The following is a 24715-nucleotide window of genomic DNA, read 5'->3' as shown; positions in this document are numbered from 1 at the left end:
AAAGACAATGAAATTTTGTCCAAGTTATCTCTAAAATACGGGAAGTCAGTATTATTAATATAATAGGATACTACATTTTTCATACTGTGGTACATTTAAACAATGAGTAGGACCCAACCATAGAACACACAAGGACCAGTACGATGTCCCATCCATGTAGTGGGCAAATAATTTTAGCCTCAAAATGTAGACAAACCAGATATCTACCCTGCATTAAAATGCCCCAGGGAGGAGGAATATGGCAGTGGAGTGTGACGATTTATGCATTTAAGGTAATTGGTTTGAATGTAGTTTGTGAAATTATTCTTTTTGATTCATTTCTGTTTTCACAGGTTTAAGTTTGAGCATTTCATCGTTTGTAGCCTTTTTAAAATATTTTTTCTGCATTTGAAGCAAGTGGGAATTGCAGTATACTTGGTCAAGTCATGAACTTCACAATTGTTAAATTAGTCTTATTGAAAAAAAGATACATACAGCTCCCATTGCACTAAATCACGACCATTTTGTGCTCAAAGCATGGCGAATGAAACATTTTCCAATTTCAGGCACGAAGCATATTAACTAATTTCAATGGAAATAAAAATTAGGCAGTTTCTGTAACGGGTGGCCAATCTGCAATGCCAGTTTTATGCCTGGACGGAGGTTAAATGTCTACCCCAAAAGGCCTTAACTCTATCTTAAGAAGCCTAACCCCCGCGCCCATGCCACCCCACCCCTGCCCATTACATAGCGCAATATTTTCCATTTTCCATGCCAATCTCACCAGAATTAGATTGTTAATTTAGTGCCAAATTAGCATTGTCTCCCTCTGCCGTGGGCTCAAACCCACTAACAACTTTGTACAGACTGTTCAAATGTATTTCATATAGGTCTCTTTTGGCTGAAGAAAGACTTTCATCCCAGCAGTCCAGGCTGGACACAAACCCAGGACCTAGAACTGAAAAGATGGTACGCTAATCCCTGCACTAACTAGTCATTACAGTTTTCATGGAAAACTTACCTGAGCAATGAACAAAGTTTAGGAAAAAATGTGGAGCTCGGAATTCAATGTCTTAAGTTTTGTGTACTAGCTATTGAAAACAACCACAAAAAAAGTAATCTCGGGCCAGACGTACCCTGCCATTCCACTTACACATATGTACAACAGGCTTGAGAATAAAGGCGTGGAGTGCAACTTCTAAATACACAATTAAAAATGTTCACAACAAATCTGTTATGAGCAAGAAAAGGGCTTGTCTTGTACAATAAAACCAGTCACTTTATTTAAGAAATGAAACAAAATAAACTGGACATTATAGAAAGCACCTAATGTAAATGTACCCTTCCCAAAAAAGTGAAATGGTTCAGATTGAAATCTGTAATAAGAAGCAACCCATCTACAAATCTTACCTGCATTCAATCCAAAAGTTGGGCATCATAAAGTCTTTTATAGCCACCTCAGGTTTTGAAAGAATAATACCAAAACAACCTGTGTATGTCAATCGCCCAGATTTACATACTTTCCTGCAGACCCACTGGAGGTCAATTCACAAGACAAAAAGAGGCAGTGTTCTGTACTTGCACAAAATATATTGGGGAATTAGCCTTCTCCAATATCCCTACTGGAGAGCAGAAGCACTGTATGGTATATTCCTCTTCTGAATATATGTATACGCAATTTAAAATGAAATTCAGTATGCAAGAACAGATGTTGAGCTTGCCCAGTAAACATGTCCTTTGCAGTGTAAAGCAAGCATGCATGGGACTTCACATCTACTTACGAAGCAGCACCCACACATCAGGAGTTAGCAACACTGCAGTAATATAAAACTGCTGACAGACTGGTGTGACTGCTCAAGGGAGGACATAAAAGCCATTAACAATTGTGTACTGGATTTGAGATCACTAGTTTCACCCACCCTTCTGACAGGGCTAAATTATCACTTTTTGTAGCTACCAGATCTTTTCAAACAGTAAGAGACTTCGAATAATGAAGACTTCATTAATCTAAGCAATTTAGTCATACAGATTTTAAAAAGCATTTGAGGAAAAGGAGACCATTGCAAACAGAAAGTCAATTGCAGTAGCAGTGCTTCATTATGTTACATCCTCAAATGAAGTGTCCTAAACTAGAACGGTTATATTATGCGACATGTATGCCAGAGCCTACACAGTCTTGTAAAATTTTCATTGGTGTGGCTTTTTCTAAAAAAGACAATGGGCTGTAAATCCATTTCAATGTACAAATGCAATATAACTCAGTAAAAGTAACTACTGTGAAAAAGGCAGTGTTTCTATTTTTTTTAAGTGGAAAAAAAGTCCTTGGTCTTGTGTCATGAGCTGAAATAAAATTTTGAAAGAGCTTCATCACACAACGCAAAGCTGCACAGCATAGCTCAACAGCTTTAAGGGAGAAACTGTAATATTAAGGAAAGAAAAACTCCCAAGAGAATACATACTAAATGAGGAAAGTTAGTATTTTAAAAAATATATTTTATACAACAGTAGTTGGAAGTAATTTCAGTTAATATTTGCAAACTGCTCACACAAATTTTCTTCACATTTTACGCCTTAACTTTTAAACCACACCTGCCACTCAACAGGTCGAGAAACCTGTAACATGCAAAGTTGCAGTTCAGCCATAAGGTTTTGTACTTCATAAAGCTTCCAACTTAACTTGTGCTCTTTGGGAGGTTACCAGAGCCGCTTGAAAAGATTCCAGTTTTGTAACCCAATGCGAGGCATTGGTTATTCTAACTAACAATAGGTTCAAAAACTAGATACCATGGTGATTGCTATTTTCACAAAGCTTAGCTACTTGGAATCGTTAGTCCTGCCCAACTACTTTTGTAGCAGATTATTTTAGGCCTTTCACAAGAAGTGTTTGAAAAATATCTGGAAAGAGATAAACCATTGTTTCATACCTTTTGTGGAGAAGAGGAGGAAGATACAGGTTTAGTGAAGTTTAATAACTGGAGAATTCTGGTTTATTTTGAAACCATTTGCCAAAGATATTTAAAACAATTCCGTAAGAACTTTTCAATAGGCTAGTAAAGGGCTCAGCTCCTATAAATGGACAGCTAAAAAAGGCACAGTAAATCATTTTATGAAGTTTAAAAATGGTTTTGCAGAGTGTACATTACAAGCCCCATCCTGAGTAAAGATTGATCTCCACTATGAAGCCATGAGCTCTGGTATGCCGAAACCAAAAATATATAATTAGCCAATAATTGCTTTCCTCTGGATTTTAAATGCAACTTATTAAATGGCACATTCAAAATGGTTGAAATTTAGGAGGAAATAGGTTTCAGTTCACATACCAAGCACAAGAAATATTCCATATGTGGCTCTTTATTGAAGACCAAACTATAAATCAGTCCTGAATTTTTCAAAGATAGTCCAGAAAAAAAGATTTAATCAGATTTTACTCAAAATAACAAACAGAACAAGAAAATAAAATAAAGATTCACAAGAAACCAGAAGAGATGGGAGGGAGGGGATGGGAATCTGCATGCCATTAACTGTTACTTTTCCAGTCTTCCTTAGATTCCTGCACTTAAGGCTGCTTACGCTGAAAGATTCAAAACTTAGCTCTCCCGTTGTTACTGTTCTGCCTATGTTTAAAAAACAGAAGACTGGGAAAAGGACAAACATGATTAACATATTCTTGAACCTTCAGCTGCCAGCTAAAATGGCTTCATAGTTTGTTACAAGTACATACAATACCACCGTTTTACTGAAAGATGCATTGTGAAAACAATACAAAACACATACTGAAGTGAATAAATTAAATTTTCCTGGTGTCCATGAGTCAGTGACACAAAATGTCTAACAGGCATTTTTCCTCAGATGTCTCTGACAGCTCATTATTGCTATACAGAGTTTTAAAGAGATGCTGAGTACTTCACTGGACCATTCAATTGGAGTAATCAAAAGGACAAATATGTGACAATAATCTTAAGATTGGAAACTGACATGGCCACTTCAAACTTTATATCAAATTTGCCATAGGAATATTCAAACATTGATAACTTGGATCACAGCATATATCCATGTCAAAAGTTAGCACAACAGCACCATAAATATTAGTGGGGAGAAAGCCAATTTAGGGCATTACAAGTCCAACAATTTGTAGTATTTTTTTTCCCCTTCAAATTCTACATTAGTGTTAAAATCAAGTGCTTTTGTTAATTTGAGTGTTGATCTGTGCATATGATATGCAAACAGTATCAGAAGAGCACTGAGAATATGTGGTTACTGCAGTTTAACACACACAACAGGGGCATGAGAGCAGCAAGATTTTGTGATGTGCACATTACTGTAACTGCAATGAAATCAAATTGGCAGACAAGAAATTAAATGAGACCTACAGGAATAAATTCAGCTCTGAAAATTGGTGCCCAGTAATGACTTGAAGGAATACCAGGTAATAACCAGAGTCTATTTCTTCTTGGACATCAGAGGAAGACTATATACCGGTTTCCTCTCAACTCAAATGGCCGATGGGCTTTACTTCTAGCTACAAGTTCATGGAGTTGAAAACTCTGGCTAGATTCAGATGTCCTGGCTTGTTCAGTCAGTTTGCAGCCAAGCATATCAGATGGAGTGCTGCATAGTGAAAAGCAACTTCTTAACCATTCTGCTCTCTCACAGGAATGTTTGAGAATCCAATACTTACAGCCAGAGATATAAATTGGGGCAACTGCAGTTCAAAGGGCCCGTGATTGCTGAAAAATGAAAGTGTCTCCAAAATAGCTACTAAACTAATAACATTTACACTGAGGAAAAATACCTGCTTTTCTAGGGGCAATTTGGCGGTTCAAAAATATTTTAGTTTTGGTGGTTTCCAATCTATTTTCAAGTTAAAAACAAAATATTGACCCATATGATAAACCATTTTTCAAGTTAGCAGCTGCAAATCACTGTGCATATCTATGTCAGTATTTACATTAGTCATAGGCAGACTCCTTGTGACAAGAGGATATTAAACTCTTCAAATGTGCATATCAATGTCATATGGACTCCATAACAAATGAAAATGACAAGGACCAAAAGCAAAGTCCTAGGCAATGACCAACTTACTGAAGCTGAGTGAGAGACCAAGTGTAGTAACTTCACCTTGGAATAGTTACAAACTTTATGCATGTATATCTAGTTTCCCCTGGAATATTTACAAATTTTATATATATATAGTTTCCATGATGTTTTTGTGCATCTCACATTCACTTGCATAAAAGTGCCTGCTGCATCATACAAACTTGTTCCAACAATGCTATTTGAGTTATAATAATTATTTAATGTTTAATATATTACTTAGGATGTTAAAAGTATTTCTATCAGCAAAAATATCCAGTGGCACATTTTCTTGTTCCTGCACCTGGGCATAATGAATCACTTATGGTTGCAGTAAAGAGAAGAAAATCAGCTAAGAAGGATTGCAGGCTCTAAGGAGCCTGCCAATTTCCTGTCCATCAATTTAAATAGACAGAAAAATTAAACATGCACCTTTAATAGGTATATGATTCTCCCCACCTGACTTGCCTATATTTGTGGGTTCCAAGTGATCTAATATGCCCAGGTGCAGTAACAGGAAACTGACAGCCATCTTTAAATTTTCAGTCACACCTCAAATTAATACTGAAAACCAGCTGCTTCAATACAGACTTAGTTACCTAATGGGTTCAATGACTCAGTGGACAAGCAGCTATACAAACAAGTGTATTCTGAAAAATTACAAGTCATAAAACTTGAACATTGGAGGCAATTGAAAAGTATTATTTTTCCTGTAGCGATCCAAAGTTAGAAGATTCTATTCCCTACCCCTGGGTTATCAGACAATTGTTTCCAGATCTGCACTAACAGCAGTTAAGCCAATCAGTGGGAGGAGCACAACTGTGGGAAGAGTTCTCAAACTTAATGGATTATCTCAGAGGTTGGATCTCAGGAGGTTGTTCATTTACAGTGTAGAGAATCATAAAGTCAGCAGATTAATGCAACTGAGCTACACCGTTTCCAAGCAATAATTTCACTGTTCATTTATTCTGACTATTAACACTCCTTGTTTAATGTTTCAAGCCTCATTGAACAGCACCATTTCTCAGCCACAAATAATCTCCTTTTGTGACTTGTTCCTCCAATCAAACAACAGCCAAGAATTTTAATTGTTGTTTGAAAACTGTTGGATAGAAAGCTCTTGGACAACATCAAGGGTTGACCATGAAGAGCACAGTCAGGCCCCTCATCTTACAGCATATGGTACTGAGGAAGTATAGGCAGGATAAGGAAAAGCATCAAACACATCATCATGCCTTCTAGGACATCCCAAGTGTGAAGACTATTGTTTTTGTTTACTACACTTGGTGCAGAATAGGAGCATTCAGTGTAAATTTGCAACAAATTTCTTGACAAGTTAAGCATAATACACTTGCCCATTCAGCATCAGTAACACAATTTGTTCACTTAAAGACATTTAACACTTGAAGAGCTTTTAAACAGCATCAACTCTTAACCCTTCTAATTTCCCAGAAGCATCAGATTGATTAACAAACCAAAAAAAATTTACAAGGCACCCCAGATTATCAGTTTTTAAGCAAGAAAAGCAAATAAGCAAAATTTAAAATCATGCAGTTTATCATAAATGCAACTCAATCACCATACAAAATGAGTTTTATAAAATATTTGATGTATTTGGTATAAAATATTAAGTCTTTTTGCAGTGTGCAATCACAAAGTGAGCCTGCAAACTAGAAACGTGGACAGAAATGCCAAGTGATGTACACATGCATAGCAAGCTTAAACTAATCCTCAATGAGGTATGTTTGTATGGGTTTAAAATGAAAAATTTACAATAATCCGACCTCGTCAAAGAACTGCTGGGTTCTACGTAGGATATATTTCAGTTCAGTCAACTCTAAGAAGTTACGTTTTAATGCCTCCTGGTTAGTATTGATTTCCTTCAGCTCATTTTCCAGTTTTTCAAAGGTTGCCTGAAAAACAAAAATTAAGAGAGTCCACCTTAAGTTAAAATTCGCTATTACTGGGAAATGTTATTTCCAGTGTGCATCAATTGCAGATTGCATCTTTATACTGGGCTACAATGCAAGCCTATAATACTTTGAGGGGGTAAAGTGACAAACTACTCAAGCTTCACTGTTGCTGTTAGTTAATGTCACCTGAACTCCAAAAAACATTTCTGCTGTTCAACACACTCCATCCTATTCACACAAAAAAAGAGCTGATGTCCAAGATACCAGTTTTATTCCATTTTTGTAAGATGGCCCCCCCCTCCCCCATGGTGGGCCTCATCATTCAGCTGTACACAACAGACTGAATGATGAGAACAAAAGCAATAATGGGTTTTATTTCACTGCATCTTACTGAGAAATAATACACTAAGTATAACTCATTTAAAATAACAAAATACGAGTGTAGCTACAAGATAGCCCATTGAAGGGTTTTGATGATGTTGAATTGCAGGAAAGAGCCTTAAAATCAACTGAACTCAGAATATAGATGAGAATGTTGCCTTGTATTCACAAGTTATTCTTTCTGTAATATACATTGATAAATACAGATTGTTACGTTATTTTTATTCACTCTTTGCTGCTGCTGAAAGTCACAGTGGCAAACCGCAAGACGCATTCAAGATTTACAATTGTTTACTTACTGCGCATTATTAAAGGTGTCATTGGCAGGTGCAGAGAAAGCAACATTTAAAAACTGAGTGAAAAATATATCATACTGGAGGAAGTTTTCTCAATGTTCAGCTGAATATTATGAACAGCTCAAGCCTTGCTTTTACAGTTTAAGTGAGTTAAACCAGCATTTTTTAGACTTTACTATGAGGAACCCCTAAAAATATTGATTTTTAATAGTATACAGCAACAGAAATAAGATGCTAATAATTGAACATTACAGAAAATATACAGAATACAGGATTCAAGACTATGTACATGGCACGTGGTATGGCAGCACATTGCTTTGCAGACCTGCTAGAGTTTGTGGACCCCTGTTTGAAAACTTATGATCTAAACACCAGGTAGATTACTGCCCTGTATTTACCTCCTGGTTTCCAGTATGACATACATACATAAACGTAGAATCTAAAGTTCAGGAACAGACCATTTGGCCCTACCTGTGCCTGTGTTTATACTCCACACAAGCCTCCTCCCACTCTAATTACCTTTTCCCACCTTGTCGCATATACCTCTATTCCATTCTCCCTCAGGTATGCATCACGTCTCCCCATAAATGCATAATGCTATCTGCTTCAACCATTCCATGTGGCAGTGAGTTCCACATTTTCATCACTCTGTGCAATGAAATTCCTTCTAAATTCTTTTTGATCTGTTAGTGGCTAACTCAATTATGTCCCCTTGTTCTAGACTTACCAACAAATGGAAACAGTTTTTCCACATCCACCCTATCAAGCTCTTTCATAATTTTGAAGACCTATCAGGTTTTCTCTCAGTCTTTTTTCCAGAAAAAAAGAGCCACAGCCTACTCAATCTTTCCTGATAGTTGCATCTACTCAATTCTGCTAACATCCTTGTAAATGTTTTCTGTACTTTCTCCAGTGCTTCAATATCCTTTTTGTAGTATGGGGACCAGGACAGCACACAGTACTTCAAGTGTGATCTAACCAAGGTTCTAGGGCACAAAAGAAAATCTAGGCTGACACTTCATTGCAGTAATTAGGGAGTGCTGCACTGGCAGAGGTGCAGTCTTTCAGATGGGATGTCATACAGCGGCCCTGTCTGCTCTCTCATGTGAACGTAAAAGATCCCATGCCACTATTTCAAAGTTGTAAACAATTTTACAACACCAAGTTATAGTCCAGCAATTTTATTTTAAATTCACAAGCTTTCGGAGATTTTCTCCTTCCTCAGGAAGGAGAAAATCTCCGAAAGCTTGTGAATTTAAAATAAAATTGCTGGACTATAACTTGGTGTTGTAAAATTGTTTACAATTGTCAACCCCAGTCCATCACCGGCATCTCCACATCATGACTATTTCAAAGTGCAGGGGAGTTCTTCCCGGTGTCCTGGCCAATGTTTATCCCTCAATCAACATCACTAAAACAGATTATCTGGTCATTATCACTGCTGTTTGTGGGACCCTGCTGTGTGCTTATTGGCTGCCGTGTTTCCTACATTACAACAGTGATTACAGCCAATTAAGTACTTTTGAAGTGTAAAGCGCTTTGGGACGTCCTGAGGTTGTGAAAGGCGCTACATAAATGTAAGTCTCTTTTTTTTCCTTTTTTAAATTTAACATTACCTCCCTGCTTTTGTATTCTATCCCTTTAGAAATTGACCCCAGTACTTGGTTTTCATTCTTTATTGACTAGCGATTTATGCATCTGTATTCCCAGATCTCTGCTCCTCCACCCCATTTAGTTTATTTAACGCCCAAGCAGCCTCCTTATTCCTCCTACCAAAATAAACCACCTCACAATACAACAAATTTACTTTCCATTTATCCACCCACTCTGCAAGCCTGTTTATGTCTTCCTGTATTTTGGTGCAGTGCTACACGTTATTAGCTATACCCCAAATTTGGTATCATCTACAAATTATACATCATACCTCCAATTTTTGCATCAAATCATTTATGTGGTCCCAGCACCAATCCCCACTTTCTGCTAGTCCGTGAAACTTCCCTCAGCTCCTACCCTCTGTTTCACAGCCATCGTTCATTTCCGTTCTGCTATCTGACCCCTGACTTCACACACCCTGACCTCTCGAGTCTTTTATGTGGGACCTTATTGAAAGCCTTCTGAAAGTCCATGTAGACCAAAACCACTGCATTGCCCTTGTCTATTCTTTGTTACTTCCTCAAAGAATTCAATAAGATTGATTAAATATGGCCTTCCTTTTAGAAATCCCTACAAATGCAGTGAAAAACTAGAATTTCAAAAGCTCAATTACAGAGAAGTTATTAACCAAGCACAAAACATAATTGAAGTCGTGGTTAGGCTTTATTAGAGATTTCTTTAACTAGCCACAGAATACGAAGTAAAAACGCCTTAGGAGGGGAAATATCAAAGTTGTTTTTAAAGCAACAATTTTACTTTATCCATCATGGTCGATCCACAAATAACTGGTTACCCCAAATGATAATAAGGGAACTAGTTCCAATGTTTTTAAGAACAAGGATGGACCCAAAGGCTTTCAATAGCAAAGTTAAACAGTTAAATTTTAGTGCAAGATAAACACTGACATACAAATTTAAATGAACTTAATTTGAGTTATCCCAGGAATCAGCCTAGAACCAATTAAAACCTAGTGGAAATAATAAAAACCCAGAACATTATACGCAGTTCTACTGTTCACAATGTAGTGCGAGAGTGGGGAAGTGGCTTTACCAATAATTCTATTTCGAAGTATAACTTACTTTGTATTTCGTTGTTAACCCAGATTACATTTGCACACTAAGTGAAAAGGGCTGAAACTTTTCAAAGAGATAAGAGAGAGGGGTTTGGACATGTTCCAACCTTAATTAATCTAGGGGAGAAAAGTATCAAGAAATTACTGGAAGCAACTTAAGGACATTGTACTGAATGGCTTCAAATATTTTCTGTTTATACCATTGGCATAAACTGAAAATATAACTGGCAAATGGTCCAATTACGATGTTAACAAAAGGTAGCTTGATCATGCATGGAGATGATGCAGGATGCATTGATGGCAGAGTACAATAGGGTGGCGATTTATGTGCCGCATCTATGACTCCATATTAGTTCAGGTCCCAATCTGAAGTACATTGGTGGCAGTGGAGTGACATTTTTGTAATGGCAATTGGCCAATAAGCAACCAATCCCCCCTTAAATACTCAGTACAGTCTAGAGTGCCCACATAAGCAACAGAGTTCTATTAAAAAATACCTCATGGGCCTAACAATGTAGTCCACAAGTGCCTCTCAAAAGGTAGAGGGTGACCTACCTACCTTTAATGAAGAAAATAAATTGCATACAATAACCAGATTTCATAATCACATAGAACAGTAAATGAAAAATAAACCAGAAGAATTATAAACTTGCCATTACATCAATGTATAAAGATAGCAATAGCTTCAAAGAGTATACATCACTATTCCTGCATCATGAGCATCGTTAACAAGAACCCCAATTCACAAACTCACAGGGGTGGAGAAGGTATTTACAAAGCAAAATTATACAATTTTGCTTCATGTAATACAGATAGAGAGCCTCCCCCATTGTGGTTCATTAGCTATAAACAACAATTACAAGGAGTCCTAGCCTCTAATAATCGCACTTAGGTTCTATACTGGGAGACAGGAATCCCATCCTACTAACTGAAGCACACCTCCTGGACTGGAGGATTGTACCCAAGAGAGATGCAAAGAAATATTGGCTGAGAAAGGAAAAACATTACCAGAGAAAGTTTGTACATAAATTGAATGTGTGCGCATCAATGATTCACACGGAGTGCAGCGGAACACAGAGTGAACACTTCAGAGTTTGGTAAGTGTGGGAGTTCGGTGAAGTGGGGGAAGGAGGTTCTGCTTTGCCTTGCTTTTCCTAACTTTTTCCACAGAGCGGCGGTGGACCTGAGCAGCAGAAGACGGAGTGTGGGGATAGAAGCAGCAGCAAGAGACAACAACTGTGCAACGTCGCAGGTGAGGCAGGAGAGTCCGAGAGGTGAGGACAGTATAAAAGGAGAGATCGAGAGCGGGAGGAGAGTCAGAGGTGAACGCAGGGTAAATCTAAGGCAAGTCATGGCAGCAGAGCTCGCACCCGTGATATGCTCCTCCTGCACTATGTGGGAAGTCATGGACACTACCAGTGTCCCTGGTGACCATGTGTGCAGGAAGTGTGTCCAGCTGCAGCTAATGGCAAACCGCATTTTGGAGCTAGAGCTGCGGGTGGATTCACTGTGGGGCATCCGCGAAGCTGAGACTATCGTGGATAGCACGTTCAGTGAGGTGGTCACACCACAGGTAAAGATTACACAGGCAGAAAGGAAATGGGTGACTGCCAGGCAGAGTAAAAAGACCAGGCAGGTAGAGGAGTCCCCTGGGGCCATCTCCCTCTCAAACAGATATTCTGCTTCGGATGCTGTTGGGGGAGATGGCTTATCAGGGGAAAGCAGCAAGAGCCAAGTTCGTGGCACCACGGGTGGCTCTGCTGCACAGGAGGGGAGGAAGAAGAGTGGCAGGGCTATAGTGATATGGGATTCGATTGTAAGGGGAACAGATAGGAGTTTCTGCGGCCGTAAACGTGACTCCAGGATGGTATGTTGCCTCCCTGGTGCTAGGGTCAAGGATGTCACGGAACGGCTGCAGGGCATTCTGGAGGGGGAGGGTGAACAGCCAGTAGTCGTGGTCCATATCGGTACCAACGACATCGGTAAAAAAAGGGATGAGGTCCTGCAAGGTGAATTCAAGGAGTTAGGAGATAAATTAAAAAGCAGGACCACAAAGGTAGTGATCTCAAGATTACTACCAGTGCCACGTGCTAGTGAGTATCGGAACAGGAGAATAGACAGGATAAATGCGTGGCTGCAGGGATGGTGTAGGAGGGAGGGATTTAGATTCCTGGGATATTGGGACCGGTTCTGGGGAAGGTGGGACCTGTACAAGCGAGACGGGTTACACCAGAGCAGGACCGGGACCAATGTCCCCGCGGGGGTGTTTGCTAGTGTTGTTGGGGAAGGTTTAAACTAGAGTGGCAGGGGGATGGGAACCTTAGTGGGGAGTCAGAAGGGAGTAAAGTTGAGAGCAGCGAGAGGGGAAGACCCAGGGGAAATTTACAATACATAAATAGCACAAACAGTTGTTCAAGGACAAGTGAAAGGGAAAAGCGTAGAGCAGCGGAAAGAAAGTGTACTTTAGACACTACAGATCAAGTGAAAACTAGAAGGCGTAAGGCGATTATCCCAGCATCTAAGCTGAAGGTCAGACTAGGGTGTGTGGCCCAACTAAAAGTTCTATATACAAGTGCACGGAGTATAAGGAATAAATTAAATGAACTACAGGTTCAAATTCAAATTGGAGGGTATGATATGATAGCTATTACTGAGACATGGCTGCAGGATGGTCCGGATTGGGAACTAAATATGCCGGGTTATAAGGTCTACAGGAGAGATAGGGAAAATGGAAGAGGGGGAGGAGTAGCCTTAGTGATCAGAGATGAAATCAATTCAATTATAAAGGAGGATATAACGAGAGGTAAGCAGCCAACAGAGACCTTATGGGTTGAATTGAGAAATAGGAAAGGATCGAAGACTAAAGTGGGAGTTGTGTATAGGACCCCTGGCAGCAGCTCAAGTGCTAGATTGTATAAATGCAGAGATTAGACAAGCGTGTAAGAAAGGCATAGTGGTCTTAATGGGGGACTTAAACCTTCACATAGATTGGGAAAAGCAGACTAGCAACTGTCAGAAAGGTCGTGAATTTCTTGAGCGTGTCCGGGATAGTTTTCTACAGCAGTATGTCCTAGAGGCAACAAGGGGGCAAGCCATACTAGATTTAGTAATGAGTAATGAACCAGATTTAGTTAACAGCTTAACTGTGCGTGAACATCTATCCAATAGCGATCATAACATGATAGAGTTCAATGTAGTGTTTGAAAGGGAAAAAAAGAGAGTCAGCTGCTAAGAGTCTAGACTTGGGTACGGCCGACTTCAATGGGATGAGACAGAGACTGTCCACAGTAAACTGGGCAACTCTGTTAATGGGTAAAACGACTGATGATCAGTGGGAAATGTTTAAAGAAACATTTAACGAGATACAGAACTGGTTTATACCTGAGGGGCAAGAACTCTACTTGCCAAAAAAAACAGCCATGGACAACTAAAGAGGTAAGGGACAGTATAAGACGTAAGGAAAAGGCATACAAAAAGGCAAAAAATAGCACAGATCCTGGCGAATGGGAAAGATACAAAGATCAACAAAGGGTCACAAAACAGATAGTAAGAGCTACAAAAAGAGTGTATGAAAAGAAACTTGCAAGGGATATCAAAACCAATACAAAGAACTTTCATAGTTATATTAGGAAAAAGAGGGTGGTCAGGAACAGCGTCGGCCCCTTAAAAACTGAAAGTGGGGATATTGTCATTGACAATGGGGAAATTGCGGACATGTTGAATAATTACTTTGCGTCAGTATTTACAGTAGAAAAAGAGGATAGCATGCCGGAAATCCCAAGAAAATTAACATTGAATCGGGGACAGGGACTCGATAAAATTAACATAAGTAAAGCAACAGTAATGAAGAAAATAATAACACTAAAGAGTGACAAATCCCCAGGACCAGATGGTTTCCATCCCAGGGTTTTAAAAGGAAGTTGGTGAGCAGATTGCAGATGCCTCAAGTATAATCTTTCAAAGTTCTCTAGATTCAGGAACTGTCCCTCTAGATTGGAAAATTGCACGTCACTCTGCTTTTTAAGAAAGGAGGGAGGGGGAAACCGGGGAATTATAGACCAGTTAGCCTGACATCTGTTGTGGGGAAATTGCTGGAGTCTATAATTAAGAATAGGGTGACTGAACACCGAGAATTTTCAGTTAATCAGTGAGAGCCAGCATGGATTTGTGAAAGGTAGGTCGTGCCTGACAAACCTGATTGAATTTTTTGAAGAGGTGACTAAAGTAGTGGACAGGGGAATGTCAATGGATGTTATTTATATGAGCTTCCAGAAGGCATTTGATAAGGTCCCACATAAGAGACTGTTAGCTAAGTTAGAAGCCCATGGAAAAGTACGGACTTGGTTAGGAAATTGGCTGAGCGAAAGGCGACAGAGAGTAGGGATAATGGGTAAGTATTCACATTGGCAGAATGTGACTAGTGGAGTCCCGCAGGGATCTGTCTTGGGGCCTCAATTATTCACAATATTTATTAACGACTTAGATGAAAGCATAGTAAGTCTCATATCTAAGTTTGCCGACGACACAAAGATTGGTGGCATTGTAAGCAGTGTAGATGAAAACATTAAATTACAAAGCGATATTGATAGATTAGGTGAATGGGCAAAATTGTGGCAAATGGAATTCAATGTAGACAAATGTGAGGTCATCCACTTTGGATCAAAAAAGGATAGAACAGGGTACTTTCTAAATGGTAAAAAGTTAAAAACTGTGGATGTCCAAAGGGACTTGGGAGTTCAGGTACATAGATCATTGAAGTGTCATGAACAGGTGCAGAAAATAATCAAGAAGGCTAATGGAATGCTGGCCTTTATATCTAGAGGACTGGAGTACAAGGGGGCAGAAGTTATGCTGCAGCTATACAAAACCCTGGTTAGACCGCACCTGGAGTACTGTGAGCAGTTCTGGGCATCGCATCTTCGGAAGGACATACTGGCCTTGGAGGGAGCGCAGCGTAGGTTTACTAGAATGATACCCGGACTTCAAGGGTTAAGTTACGAGGAGAGATTATACAAATTGGGGTTGTATTCTCTCGAGTTTTGAAGGTTAAGGGGTGATCTGATCGAAGTTTATAAGATATTAAGGGGAACGGATAGGGTGGATAGAGATAAACTATTTCTGCTGGTTGGGGATTCTAGGAGTAGGGGACAGTCTAAAAATTAGAGCCAGACCTTTCAGGAGCGAGATTAGAAAACATTTCTACACACAAAGGGTGGTAGAAGTTTGGAACTTTCTTCCGCAAATGGCAATTGATACTAGCTCAATTGCTAAATTTAAATGTGAGATAGATAGCTTTTTGGCAACCAAAGGTATTAAGGGATATGGGCCAAAGGCAGATATATGGAGTTAGATCACAGATCAGCCATGATCTTATCAAATGGCGGAGCAGGCACAAGGGGCTGAATGGCCTACTCCTGTTCCTATATTCCTATGTTCCTATAACAGAGGCAATGTTCCTGTAGCTCCTCCAAGTTATCATTCCATTTGTGAAACTGAACAGCAAATCACACATCAGATAGAAATGCAATTTGAATGCTCACTGCTATTCTTCCCTCCCCAGCATGTAAGAATGGAACACAATTGTGCTCCCTCTGACATTCTGCTTAAGATGGTTAACTGAGCAAAGATCACATAAGCCCTGAGGTGAAGTTCAGTTTTGTGGTACACGTTGTCATTGAAATAGTTGAGAGCCTGAGAAACAATCTTACAAACTTGCAGAATGATTGCTCTTAGGAGAAAAATTAACTTCTAATGCCAGAACTGCTTACCTCCAAATCAATCATGTCACGAGGAAAAGGCACCTCAGGATTCTCTCCAGTGTCCAAAATTGCAAGGTTTGCTTTTCGGATTTCCTTTTCAACAAAGCCTGAAAACAATTGAAGTTGATTCTAAGAAATTGTGTACAGTAACTTATTTTGAAGCAAATTTGCATTGCCAATCAGATTTGTATTCAACCCAAAAGCAGCATTATTTAGCATGAAACAAATACTTCTGTTAATCCTTCTTTTCAAGCTAATTTTTGGCCTTTAAAAATTCAATGATGTTTCCACTCGGAAAAATGTTCCTACTTATTTCTGTTTTCTGTGCCGTAGCACATTTTTAAAACCATGTTAGTTAATATTCTTGAAATGCAAGGCAATTTGAACAGTATGTAAAATAAAATATTACAGTTCATTTTATTTTGCTTCCACTATTGTTTGCAGAGTTGTACACGCTATCATTTCAAATAGGAAAGAACGGATGGAACAACAAACAATTGAAATGCCTTGCAGTTTCCCCAATATTCAGCTGGAAATATCATGACTTCATGACAGCATCCCTTATGAATGCACTACAAATACTCACGGAGTTTACGATCCATTTCTTCACAACGACGAACCTCATTTACAAATTTGCGCTGAAATACATTCACATCTGGATTTAACTGTACAGAGAAAGAAAATTACCAAAATTAACTCAAATGGTAGGATTTCTGTGCTGTTTATATAAATCACAACATTTATTGTAATAAACATTAGTTACAGGTTTTTGTGACCTACAAAGTCTAGAAGCACATCTTATCAACATTTTGAAATTCTGTCAGCCGATATCGGTGTACATCTTGTAGAAATACAATGGACACGACTTCTATACTGGTACAACTAACATACTAAATGAGGTCAAGATCAAAGTGTATTAACTCATCAATTCCCCACAGCAAGAGTTACCAAACTTAGCCGTGCCATTAGGGTGAATGCACCAAGCAGAACTCCAAATACATTCTCACAAGGAGAGATCTATGAAGATAAAGTAAAGTTATTTGTTGCAAATTTCTCTGAAGACACCTCCTTGTGCCTGGCCTGAGACAACCGGTGGCAGCCTAGCTTCTAAACACTTGTTTACCCTCTCAGTTAATACATTGTGGCACTTGAATATCTAAATGAAAGGGAATAAATACTAGGAATTTACTATTGCTAACAAAATGAGACTGCGCTCTAGTTAGCTAAAAAAAAATTCTTTTGGATTCCAGTTTGTCTATTGTATGCATATAACAAATAGATTACAGTGTAACTTTAATTTGGGTGCTGTAATACTGGAATAGTTAGTACAGAAGCACTAAACAAGGTAAGGCAGCAAAAAAAAACAAAGCCATCCAGAATTTTTTTTTAAAAAAACATACTAGTTCAACAAACCACCTACGAAGTAAACTGGGCAGTTTCATCTATCAGCAGGAAAACAAAGTCAGATTCATAGTGACATTTACACATTTCTCACATCAATTTTGTACAATGAGATAATACAGTAAAATACATCAACTTACATCTCGAAACTGGACCATTCCAAGCTCTCCCAGCTCACTGACGCAACAGTAAGCAGCTTCTGACTGCAAGAAAAGCTGCGCCAGTGTCATCTCCTCACTCCGAAACAGTTCCCCCATGATGGATCACTGGAGCGGTACAAACTGTTCTAAATAAATGGTGTCTTTTTTTGACCTAAAAGCAGTGGAGGAAACATATTATCTACCTATAATGCACTGAATGAGAAAGTATTTTGTTTCAACATTATAGAAGAACCGCCCACCAAAATTAGATCAAAAGGTGATTGCAAATGTACAATTCTAAATCACGTTTTTGATCACAACCAAGGAAGGCACCATACAAGTTCAGTAAATTTGCTGACAAATTTTTAGTCTGTATAATTATGAAGTATCAACCTCTTCTCTTCCCAGATCATCAAAAATTTGGTATGCACTAAAGGTGGCAGAATAAACAGATATTCACACAAATGAAAAAACTACTGGCCAGCAGGAACAATAGGGAAGAACCACTGCAGCGCTGATATGCCTCACAAATGCAACATTACACAAAAAATTACATGTACTTTTCTATATTTTAAAGCAAATGCTGACAGTCCAGCTCATACTTGTTGCCCATCTCTATAAAGCTACCACTAAAAATCCAACAAGAGATTATATGTAGACAAACTGCAAATGCCATTCTATCTGCATAAAAGAAAACACTTAGCACAATCCAGCCCTTCATCTTACAGGAAACAGATGTTGATAGTTTCTTTTAATGCTCGAAGTCACCTGACTCAGTTTTTACATTACTTTAGGTCAAAATAAAACTATCACATTCTTAGGAAATAATTGACTCGGAGCCATAAAAGAAAATACTAAAATTTAGAAATCTTTACCAATAAGATCATGCCAATTACCTCCCCTTCCATCTATCACAAACAATGCAAAAATCACTAAGATCACAATCGCAAAGTCCCAGTGCAGACATAAAGTAGATTTTATGCAGATGTGCATACAATGCAAGTTCTGTGGCTTTACTTTCAGAAATAGTAAACTACTGTTGTAATAGAATAATGATAGTTTTAGATTTCAACCAATACTACTGCTGTACTCTCACACACTTTTTATACAGGTCTATCAGTTATTCAATTAAGTAATATGCATTTCTCATCTCATTCCAGAAACAGAAGTTAGCTATTCTGCACTGTTGAGCCCGCTTCTCAATTTTGTGAGCCATGACAGTTTTCTCTCTCTCTCTAATAACAATGCCCTTAATACTTTTCTCCATATTACTTAGTACTCCTTCTCAATCCATTACTTTTGAGTCCATTGAAACTTGAAATTCTTCATAATTTACATGAAGTTCACACAAATTAGTTTTTAAAATACTCTTTTAGATCTAGTGTCAAGTTATTTTATAATTATGAAACAGTATACTGAAATATATTTAAAACAATTCCCATTTCAGTCATTTTATTCAGTTATTAACAAATATTTCTATTCAGTTATTAATGAATACTTCCAGTTTTATTTTATGGAAAACAATTAAGCATGAATATTTTTCCCTCAAAGCTAAATCACCACCACCAATGACTTGCTCCGATCAGCATCTACAGGGCACTATTAATAATTACTAAATACATTTCCCAACTATAGAACTAATATATTTGACAACTACATTGCAGAGATAAACACAATTAGGCAGATCGATTATATAAATCTGAAATGGTTTGATACAAGTTAAAGCTTCCTCAACTGCAATGTCATTCATAGGAACATTACACACCTAAAACTAAAAAAATTCAAAATCATTGCAAGAGTACCTCAAATATATGTTTATGTTGAGGTAAATATCAAGAACATTTCCAATGCTGAAAAGAATGCCACCATTCAAAGAGATAGCTCTTTCAAAGAGCCAATCACGGGCACGATGGGCCGAATGGCCTCCTTCTGTGCTATAAGAGTCTACCGTCCATTATTTCGCAGAGCAACAACGCACCCATTCACTTCATTTCCATTACATTAAAAAATGTTATCTACGTTTATCATTTCCTTGCAAAACATGTACAAAGATTGATTAGGAACAGGCTCCTTTCAATATTATATTATCTGCATCTCATTAGATCGCTAAGTGAAAGAAGAAAACTGCAACCCTTTCCAACACAGAACATTACCCGGATCAGCACCGATCTGTAGCAGCGCATCTACATCTGACAGAGACGTAATTTTCCCCCTCCCTCATCCACTTAACAGGTGAATCGCCATTACAGAATAAGGAAGGAGAACCAAATGGTAAAATGCACAAGGCAAAATCCAAATGAAAATCCAATCTGAAAACCTGAAGCTCACTGGGAAGAGAGTGTGCAGGTAAATGCCATCCCCAGCATTCTGCAGGGTCCCTCCATTGGCCTGTCACCTCCCCCCCACCCTCCCTCAGGTCACTTTAAACCCGAACGTCTGAAGACATTTATTGCACAAACCGCCGCTGACTTTGACTCGCCGCACTCCGTCAACCAACGCTGGCAACGGCTATTCCTAACCCATCTTCTTCTTTTATCTATTAGGTAGAAGGAGAAAAGAAGAATGGAAAAAAAAAGAGAGAGCTCACTTATTTACCCCCTCGGTTTTTTTTTTGCTCCCAACGCATCAGCTGATCCCGGCCGGACTGATGATGGCGCTGCTCCTGATCACGTGATATCGTCTCGCCGTCCTCGCCCTACCTGCGTTGCCAGGCGGGCGCGCGCGTAGCTGTGTGTGTGTGTGTGTGTGTGCGCGCCCGCGCGCGCGCCGCTCGCGTCGACGCCCAGCTCGCGATTGTGGCGCGTGCACGCCACCCGCAGGAATCTTGCCTGGGCGTATTTCCATCGCGAGAGACCTTGAGGCTGGGGTGTGACTTTTTTTTTTCAGCAAACTATTTAGAGGTTTTTGAATTTCCACGCAAAGAAATTGAAAACAACTGCAAAAACATCGTTAACCAAACAAACTGCAACAACAGACCCTGTGCATGCTGACCTACAAAACTCCAAGAAAGCTGACTTCAAAAACAAAACTGAAATGAAAACCAGAAAATGCTGGAAACACTTATCCAGGTCTGGCAGCATCTGTGAAAGCTGACACCCTCCCAAAAATGTTGTCAACTGAATAAACAATGTGCAACTGAAACACAGCCCTTCATAACCAAGGCTGTTGCTTCAAGGCTAGTGAATAAGTTAAATTCGTTTGCATTACTTTACATTGGATATCAGGATTTACATTAGTGCTTTGGATCCACACCTCAGTTTGTCAGTTAAAACTGAAACCCAATGACCTGTGACATTCGGAAAGAATGAATTACAATGGAAGTGCAGTGGGACGTGGACTTAAGCTGCAGTTAAAGCCAATATTCCATCAGTTGTATTATAAGGAGAAAAGAAGGAAAGTACACAATAGTGTAATTTTTGCAGTGGTGGATATAGAAATTTTTGAAGGGTTAAATTAGTTTTATTAATGCCAAATTTGCTTTCTAAAGAGGCAAGGGATGTGTCCCCAGGAAATTTTGATTATTGAAACTTTTTTGTGCACTTTCTAGCATCGTGAAGTGTACTATGATTCTTGGGACATTTTACTATGTTAAAGGCGCTATATAAATGCAAGTTGTTGTTTGCCTGCTTTTGCTGTGCTTTCCATATAAATTTCTGGGTATTTTTGTCCTGCCATTAAAATTCAACTCCATTGTGCACGTTTCTGTCTTTCCGATGAGATGTTAAACGAAGGTCCCGTCTCTCCTCTCAGATGGACATAGAAGATCCCATGTCACTATTTCAAAGAAGAGCAGGGATCCCGGTGTCCTAGCCAATATTTATCCCCCAACCATCATTGCTAAAAATAGATTATTTCATCATTTATCTCATTGCGGTTTGTGGGATCTTGCTATGCACAAATAGGGTGCTGCGTTTCCCTACATTACAACAGTGACTACACTTTAAAAGTACTTCATTGCCTGTAAAGCACTTTGGGACTTTCTGGGGTCATGAAAGGTGCTATGTAAATGAAAATTCTTTCTCTTTCTTTCTTTGTCACCTTCCACACATCTGTGCTTACATAGTCCCATTCTTTCGACCCATATGCAACACCACAGAACTTCAACTAGTTACATTAGAAAACTCAACACAATCCAAAATGATTGAGACAAGAAAACACGCAAAATAATATGTGCTGCATTGTGTTAGAGGGGAAAACGCCTTTGAAAAAACTATATTCTGTAACCATTAAGTTAATCTGTGATGTGAATAAGTTTGGAATCAAATAATCCTGGTGACTTAATATCCAGTGTTGTTAAGAATTTGCTGATGGCCACATTCACTAAGTTTTCATCTTTGAAATGAACCTGTCGGCTTTATTTTCAGTGCAAAATCTCTCCAATTTCAATTTCTGTTTCCTTTTACTTTTTATGCAACCTTATGTTTTTAGTAAATTCATTTTTCTGCAACTTGTCCTCTGCTTCTTCTATGCAGCATCTGTTATGGTGTCTGAACATCAAATAAAACCATGTTCAACAAGTATTCATGAAAGACATTGATCAGCAAAGGAAATTACAACTGGGTTTGCCCTGTACTGTTGATTCATATCTTGATCTGGAACTAGCTTTGTGCACCATTAAACGAGCACACAGGCCTCACTTTTGAATTCTGGTGCCTAGAAACTCATTCCTGCCCAGCAATAGGCAACTTACACTCCCCTATACCAATACTTTGCCATATCTACTTTGATCCATGCTATGACTAAATACGTACGCACCAAAATATTTCATTAAATGATCTGTTGGAATGTGGCAAAATGGATAGCTTTGACTCAGTCCTGTAAATGGACCAGGATTGCTAAAAAAAAATAAACAAAACTGTATCTACTTTAATTATCAATGACAATACCTTGATATATTTTTGGACATGTAGAAATTTGAATATTATATTTGGGTTTCCCCTTTTGAATTATCAACTCCCAGGACAGGAAATGTTTTCATTTTTGTCATTGATTCAACACATCTTCTCAGTGGGCTGCATGAGGCTTTCATTGTGATTGTGTAGATGCTCTAAATTAACCTAATGTCATTTCCAACACGATACGCGACTGCTTTACCTTAAATACGTTACATCTGAAATGATCCAAATTCAAAGTCAATCTGGGGATCTGCCCGTCTCAATAAAATCTGGGTAGTCATTTCATTCCATGAGTAATAACACTTCTGTAATCAAACTGGTAGGTTAGGGGAGAATATTAGGGACAAAAAACTATCCCTGGGTAAGTCAATGATGAGTAGGTTGAAATGACTTCCTGATCTGCGGGTTGTAAAGTTCAGCCCCTGAACAGTGCTACTTTACAAGATACACATGCATGAGCTCTGCAGTCTTATCTCTTTCATTCTGCTGTGACATCTTGGGCAATGCTTTTACAGAACTGCACATCAACTCTGTTTCCAACTGCTGTAATTTTATGAGACCACGTGCATAGTCAAACCAGGCAGAACGAGAGACGTTGGCTAAAGCATCGATGCAGGGCAATTACAATTCAAGCGATGAGGGGACAAATCCACAGAATCAGCATGTTAAGTTAAACTTTCTAACAGTACTCACTGTGTGCCCATGACTGAGCTACCCTAGAAAGTGCAACCAGAATTGTAGCTGGGGCTCTTAACTTTGCTGCATTTCATAATACAAAGAAAAATAAGTTTAAAAAACTTTTATTGAAAATTGTGTTGAATATTATAAATATGTCTAGCAATCTGCATAGTTGGAAATGTTTTCATCCCCTGTTTGTGCAGAGACCAGGGAACTGATTAAATTATCCCCTAATACATTGCGCACGTGCTGAAACATCATATGGGCAGAAGAGATAGACCTCAAAAACACACAGGTCGCTATCCTGCCAATAACAATGAGATTGCCCTCGAAGTGCCCTCCAATGCTCACCCTGCCAGAGTTTGTGGGGCCAATGGGACGGCACTACATTTGCATGGGAGCAGCAGGCACTGCACCACTACGGGCATATCTCAGGCACCTACCAGCCCCATCTTTCTGGAAACTGTAACACCTAACTACCATCGGGGTGGTTGGGGGTGCAAGTTTCCCTACCGTCATAGACCCCAGTCATCGGCCCAAAAAAAGTCCCATTATCTTCGACGGTCTAGCATAGACCCAGCAACCCCGCCCCCCCCCCCCCCCCCCCCGCCACTGGTGAGGCCCAATTCTACCTTTCAGGAATCTGTATGCCTCACATCCATGGGCATACCAGCCTCCATTGTTATATCAGGTTCCTTATGGGCTGGACAAGCAGGAACTCTCAGAATAAGGAGTCCCCACCCCTAAGGGCTGGGCAGATGTTTCATCCTCTACAAGGCCGAGTGGGACTCCCAAACTAAGGTCAGGACCCAGCCTTTTTCCAAGCGACTGTGCCAGATTCCTGCTATAGTTATGCCTGAAATCCAATGGAATGGCAGTGGGAATTCAGCCCCATAATGCGCAATGTATTGTGGGGTGATTCTAAATGTTCAATATTCCACGAGCATTTGAAGCCCAATACAAGCAGCAAAATGCGTACGGTTCACATCGAGGACACCCTCTCTCACCAGTAGTTTCTGGACATGCCACGACTGGTTGGGACTGCAGCTCAGGACCTAATGCAGCGGGCCAGCCCAGGTGGAGGTGCACTCTAGCCAAGGCCCTGGTCCCCTGCTCCTTCTAGACCCAAGCACTGGCCCCCACTCACTCATAGCCCTATATCATCCATTGAAGCCCTGACCTTCCCTGCACTATGCCAGGTGTGAGTCAACCATTCTGACCTGGCCTAGTCAGGAGAGATTTCTGTTTGCCCAACTTGCATCCTTTTTTACAGCACAGCAGATTTAATTATGTAAACTAGAAATTTCAAGTTATCTTGAATTTAATTCTGCTATTTACTCAAAAATATACACACCAGCAAACCTGAAAGTGTCACTCATTTGAAGTGGCAATTGTTAATTTTAGTTTACAAAAATTACCTACAGCAGCTCCCCCCACAACCCCTCCACCTATATTTAAGATGGGCCTTAATATCA

At 39.3% G+C, this 24715-nt stretch overlaps 1 protein-coding gene across 7 annotated transcripts in view; it reads right to left on the bottom strand.

Moving 5' to 3' along the window:
* Positions 1-20364, bottom strand: part of LOC137299906 (V-type proton ATPase 116 kDa subunit a 1) — a 73418-nt gene extending 53054 nt beyond the window's left edge. For 2 of the 7 annotated variants that reach the window (XM_067968895.1, XM_067968902.1), the window contains exons 1-5: positions 20255-20347; positions 17668-17839; positions 16713-16791; positions 16136-16233; positions 6837-6965 (exon numbers count right to left, since the gene is read on the bottom strand). In XM_067968895.1, the coding sequence (XP_067824996.1) occupies positions 6837-6965; positions 16136-16233; positions 16713-16791; positions 17668-17784 (423 nt within the window). In that variant the 5' untranslated portion in view covers positions 17785-17839; positions 20255-20347. Of the gene's footprint in view, positions 1-6836; positions 6966-16135; positions 16234-16712; positions 16792-17667; positions 17840-18060; positions 18138-18227; positions 18362-20126; positions 20228-20254 lie in introns of those variants that run through there. The other 5 variants (XM_067968897.1, XM_067968898.1, XM_067968901.1 and 2 more) reach the window with 5 other exon arrangements.
* Between the last annotated feature and the right edge of the window lie 4351 nt (positions 20365-24715).

The sequence above is a fragment of the Heptranchias perlo genome, chromosome 30 (genome assembly GCF_035084215.1).
Source record: "Heptranchias perlo isolate sHepPer1 chromosome 30, sHepPer1.hap1, whole genome shotgun sequence".
Classification (NCBI taxonomy): Eukaryota; Metazoa; Chordata; class Chondrichthyes; order Hexanchiformes; family Hexanchidae; genus Heptranchias; species Heptranchias perlo.
This window is presented reverse-complemented; position numbering and strand designations above follow the sequence as displayed.